Source organism: Monodelphis domestica, chromosome 3 (genome assembly GCF_027887165.1).
Source record: "Monodelphis domestica isolate mMonDom1 chromosome 3, mMonDom1.pri, whole genome shotgun sequence".
Lineage (NCBI taxonomy): Eukaryota > Metazoa > Chordata > Mammalia > Didelphimorphia > Didelphidae > Monodelphis > Monodelphis domestica.
In genome coordinates this window covers 40047567-40053566 of record NC_077229.1, presented here as the reverse complement: position 1 = coordinate 40053566, position 6000 = coordinate 40047567, and the positions used below count along the sequence as shown (strand labels likewise).

General features: G+C 43.6%; 1 protein-coding gene across 1 annotated transcript in view; it reads left to right on the top strand.

Moving 5' to 3' along the window:
• Nucleotides 1–3319: 3319 nt before the first annotated feature.
• Nucleotides 3320–6000, top strand: part of LOC100028276 (mas-related G-protein coupled receptor member D-like) — a 28038-nt gene continuing 25357 nt past the window's right edge. Inside the window, exons 1-2 of the mRNA XM_001378318.5 lie at nucleotides 3320–3597; nucleotides 3921–4049. Coding sequence (XP_001378355.3) covers nucleotides 3320–3597; nucleotides 3921–4049 — 407 coding nt within the window. The remainder of the gene's footprint in view (nucleotides 3598–3920; nucleotides 4050–6000) is intronic.

Here is a 6000-nt window from a genome sequence, read left to right as displayed (position 1 = left end):
GTAATAATAATTGTATTATCTTTCAAGATTGTAGATAGGAATTATATTGTCATTATAAAGTGTTACTTTTGTATATGTAATTACATAATTACTTTATATAATATATACAAAACATATCTAAAAATATATAATTCCTTTTGCATATAAATACTGCAGTGTGTGCTGTACTGCAGTATTTAAAAGGTTGTCCATTAAAAGATGGATTCATTTTGATCTTCTTGATCCAGATGGTACTCCAAGGGGAATGGCTACAATTTACTAAAGTAAAATTGTGGTTAGCTATAAGTGGATATTTAACAATCTCTCTGACTCAGGATCCTCTGAAATTGAAAATAAGAACCAGATTGGCAAGCATATGAAGGAGGAAAATCTATTTTTGTAAAGTACCTCACAACTTTCTGAACCAATTCTCAATGATTAATATGCTTCTGCTCCATATCCCAGTCATATCCTGTTGATTCTGACCATCACCTTGCTATTGTTCAAGGGCCATCCTCAATCTCCCACTTCACATTGCTTTAGTTCTATATCCTTACCCCTCTACAGACACAGATACACACCCAGAGACACACAAAGACACACAGACAGAGATACATACACACACACACACACCTCTAACCTCTTTCTTGATGTACATCCCCTCTTTATCAACTGCTTTTAGACCTTTGAACTGAATATCCCAGGGATGTCTTAAAATGTCTAAAATAGAACTAATTTTCTTACCTCTATACAAATCCAGCCATCTGTTGACCTTCCATCTTGAATAAAGTGTCATCTTCAACTTCTCTCCCAAACACACACCATCTAGTCATCCAGTTGTCCAAATTTTCTGTTTCTATGCCTCCATCATCTCACTTGTATGTATTCTTCCGTCAAATCTCAGCTAAAGTTCCATTTTCTGCAAGAATCCTTTCTTGGTTCCCCTTTATCTTCCTACCTTTCCCTTCTTCCTCCATTCACTCTATGACTACTCCCAATATGTCCTGTCTATATCTTGTTTTTGTATACATGATTCAATTCTATCAGCTACATTATACTGAGAGCACCCTGAGAGCAGGAACAGTGTGTGTGTGTGTGTGTGTGTGTGGTTGTGTGTGTGATTCATTGTATCCAAGATTTACCACAGTCACAACTGTAGACCTGGGACATAGCAGTTGCTTGGTAAAGGCTGTCTGCTTGGCTGACCAATAAAGAACACAGAGAAATGGAGAACTGATTGGTCTTCTCTGTAGAGCCCAGGAATCACCAGTCTGATGAGGTTTGCAAAACCAATATTCAGAATTTGTAGTCACATTAAGAGACAACATATCTCAAGCTCTCCTTTATGTATCAATATAAATTGAATGAATTTATAAATCCTGTTTCAGTATAAAGATATTTGTCTAACTGACAAGAGTGAGCATTGGAAGTCATGTAGTGAGCAGAGAAACATCTTCAAGTGATTCGGGGGGTTCTGAATAGATGGAGGACATCAGAACCTTCAGCCTCTAGTTGGGAAATATTCTCCCTCACAGGTTTTCCAGCCAAGATCCTCTAAATGCCTGCCTCCATTTCCCTCAGATATTGAATGCACTGAGGGGTGAGGCTCACCCAGTTAGAACAGCTAAGTTGAGGGCAAGTAAGAAGAGGCAAGTCACAAGGGAGAAATGGTAGACAGTAACCCATATAGGTGATGATTGTGGTCCATGAAGCGTGTGGGTGTGAGCATAAGAGGCTTCATTTCTAGCTTAGCAAATCAGTTTAAAGTCTCCCTTTTAAGATGAAGAGTCGTATGATTGATAACCTCTTACATGATTTCAAACCTTAGATCTCAGGCACAAAAAAAATCATTATTAATCTTTTGACATCAGCTTGGTAGGCAGTGTCCACTGAAGGGCACCTGAGCATCTCTTGCTTAGGAACTTTATCATTTTTTTTTAGAGTTTAAAGAAAGGCACATTGTACATTAGCAATTCAGGTGAAACAATGATGAGAGAAGAGGCAACATTGTAAAGAGAACAATAGGAACTGGAGCCATCTTTGAAATCTAATAACTGGGACCAAAGTTGAGAAGACCTGGGCTCCTATACCCTGAGCCCTCCAAGAGATTGGCTCAGCTCCTTCTGCTCTATATAGTGGATATAGTGAGAGATAAGGTAGGATATTTTCTGCTTTCTTTCCTGCACCAGGTTCTGATTGTGTTCTCAGAAATGAGCTCCAGATTGGCAATCAGTGAAAAAGGAGAAGGCAGTCTAGGTGTTGGGGTTAAGTGACTTGTCCAGGGTGACACTACTAAGAACTGGCTGAGGCCAGATTCAAATATGTTTATTCCTGCTTGCTGACCTGGCAGAAGAATGAGAAGTTTCAGAAAATGAAGCAATATTTAATGAGATATTAAGGGGCCTCAGCTTCTGTCCAGGAGAGAATCAAATCCCTTACTTAACCCTTAACAGTGTTCAGAAAGTCTCAGCTAGGAGTGAACTCATGATCACTCTGATGGCTCTGTCCCAGTTCTGAAAGTGTCTGTCTGAGACAGGCTATAGTCTAGTCAAATAGAGGCTGGGCTAGAGAGACAGGAGAAAGAAAAATCAGATATTCCATGGGAGAGTCTTCCCTTTGGAGTCCATGGAACACTGGAAGAGAAAAATGGCAGAATTTTCCTAGAGTCCCTTTTAAGCTGAACAGTGGACAATCCCAGAGGCAACCTTCCTGGACTACTGAAATAAAAGTACAACAATACAATATGATTTCACATGTGGATATGAGTATAGTGATTTCGTATTCCAAACCATGTCTAACAAAGAATCCCATGGGCAGCTAAGTAGCACAGTGGATGGAGTGCCAGGTCAGGAGGAAGGAATAAATGTATTTGAATCTGACCTGAGCCAGTTCTTTGCTGTGTGACCCTGGACAAGTCACTTAACCCCAACTGCCTAGCCATTTCTGATCTTTTGCCTTCAAATCTTAGTATCAATTCTAAGAAAGAAGATAAGTTTTTTTTTTTAAACCTTCAACCTTTGCCATAAAACCAATACAGTCTCTTAGTTCCAAGGAAGAATAGGGATAAGGGTTAGGCAATAGGGGTAAGTGACTTGCCAAAGGTCACCCAGATAGGAAGTGTCTAAGACCAAATTTGAATCCAGGACCTCCCATCTCTAGGCCTGGCTCTCTATCCACCAAGTCACCCAGCTTCCCCCCTCCCTTCCTTTTTAAAAATAGAGAACTCTACCTTCCATCTCAGAATAATTAGCTCTGGAACAGTCTCTCACCCACTTCCCTGTGTTGGTGTCCCCAGGGCAACTGAGAGGAGCTGAGCTTTCTGAGGCTGGAACCACCTACCATGGCTGAGTCTCCCACAGCTGAGCAGTTGGAATCTGTTCTTGACACCACAGTGCAAACGAGTACAAATTGGAGCCTAGATCCTCCTACTGAGGCACCTGGAGAATCTGTCTTTCTCCACTGGATAATAATCCCCTCTCTGGTCATTGCCCTGGTCGGGCTGGTGGGGAACAGCATCGTCCTGTGGCTGCTGGGCTTCCGCACCCGGAGGAGCCCCTTCTCGGTCTACATCCTCAACCTGGCCGCGGCCGACGCCCTCTTCCTTGGCAGCTGCTTTGGGTTGTGAATGTGGAGAATTGTTGGAGATTTAAAAGATCTTGACCTGGCACTGTTAGGGCGCTGCCTCCTAGGCCTGCCCCACTGTGTGGGTCTGAGCCTGCTGGCGGCGATCAGCACTGAGCGCTGCCTCTCTGTGCTCTTTCCCCTCTGGTACAGAAGTCACCGGCCCAAGCACAGGTCTGCAGCTGTGTGTGCCTTCCTATGGGCTCTGCCAGGCCTGTTCTGTGGAGCATTGCTGGCTCTTTATTTCCTTGACAAGGACCACACCTTCCATTTCTACTACTTTCTGTGCTTTGTCAGTCTGGCTGGTTCTCCCTCCTCAGCTGTGTGCTCTGCGTGTCCAGCCTGACCCTGGTGCTGAGGGTCCAGTGCAGCTCCCAGTGCAGGCGCCCTCCCAGGCTCTACCTCCTGGTGCTGCTCACAGTCCTCACAGAGCAGTTTCCTGCTCTGCGGCCTGCCCTTGGGGATTATTGAAGCAGTTGGGTTTTTTAGCAGCTCCTCTTTAACGCCTTCTAGGCTAGGCAGGCTCCTGGCCTGTGTGAACAGCACTGCAAACCCTTTCATTTACTTCTTCCTGGGCAGCCAATGGCATAGAAGAGGGAGGGAGCTGCTCAGGGTGGTCCTGCAGAGGGCCCTGGGGGAGGAGCAGGTGGGGTCGGGTGGGGGGAGGGGCACTTCCCTCCCCAACACTGCGGATAAATTATCCTGAGGATGAGAACAAGATGCTCAGACGAGGGAGCCCATGACATGACCCTCGACTTCCTCCACCCCTGTTGACTTTGCCTTTCTAGGAGAGGAGACAAGATTCCGGCCTCTCCAGGTCAAGGTTGGGGCTCAGGATCCTCTCTGTTTCTCTGGCTGTTTCTCTAGGGCTTAGTTTCTTTCCAAGTCTGTGTTTCTTTGTCTCTGACTGCCTCTGTTCTAGTCTTTCACTCTTCATGACTCAGTTCCTGATGAGGTACCTATATGTGGGGGTATTGTAGGGGTCACATGGCAGAGGAACCTCATGGAGGTCAAAAACAAGGGAAAGGATGACCCCTCTCTCTCACAATTCTCAACACCCATATATGAACACAGCACAGAAAAACACACGTGAACATATATGACAATACATATGAGTGCACACACACATATCCACCGAATCACAATCTTTTCTGGAACACCCAGAGTGTACAACCCAGTTCACACTGGGATCCTTCAGGGACAGTGACCTCACTCTCTTCTCTGGGGTTTCAGGCCCATATTCACCTCATGGAGGCAGGGCAGCCTCAGCTTCTCTCATTATCACTTATGTCCTGGCATGTCATGAGCATTACATGAAGGAAATCTAATTAAGCCGCCTCTCATTTGTCTTAGCTTAAGAATCTCTTTTATTTGATACCTTCAACTTGTGAATTAGAGAAAGAACATGGACCCAGGCAGGAGTCTGTGCATGCAGTGAGAAGGTCTCAGAGACCAAGAAGATCTGAAAAGTTCTCAGAGACCAGAAAGGTCTCTAGAGGTATGGAGGGCATCAAGAATGTCTTGGAAATGAGGTTTGGAGCTGTCCTATTAGGACAGATAGGTCTATTGCAAATATCAGTAATATAGAAATAGTTTTTGCACAATGTTATAGGTAAAACCCAGTGGAATTGCTCATCAGTGTCATGAGGAGGGGAGTGAAAGAACATGAATCATGTCAACATGGGAAAGTATTCTAAATTAATTAAATAATTTTTTAAAAAGAACAAATTTGAAACTATAAAATACAGCATAAATATACAGTAATTTGAGCATAGTTGCAAAGTGCTCTCTGAAACTGTAAAAGTGTGTATTTTACAACATGGGATCTCAGTACCTACTAGGGGCTCTAATCCTCTGACTTGTTTGCCTTGCCCACCAAATAAAGTCAGACTTGGCTCAATAAGTGCTTTCCTCCATTTTTTTCTTTCAGCATCAAGAGTCACCTAGGCAGGGAGTGGGATGGAGTAATCCTGGCATCCAACTTTCCTCAGTCATGACACTGTAAAGCTCTACTATTGATTTTCTGTTTTCTTGGCTCCTCCCAGAGTAGGTGATGTGATCAGCAAGACTCCAACAGGATCTGTTTTCCTCCCTAATTTACTCCTTCACACCCTCCTTCCTTCTTTCCCTTTCTTTCTTTCTTTCCTCTTTTTTCCCTCTTATCTTTCATTTCTTCTTCCTTTCAAGGAAATAGAGCATGGTGGGTGAAGAAAAATTAAATTTTTGCCATTTGGAGAAGAAAGAGAGAGATAAAAAAGTGGGAGAGAAAGAGAGAATGAGAGAAGGAAAGAGAAGAAGGAAGAAGGCAACAGTCTAATTCTCAGAAAAGACTGGAACAAGGAAAATCCTAGAAGAGCACAGATCTCCCAAAAGCATCCCAAGAAAATGTTAAAATGGTAC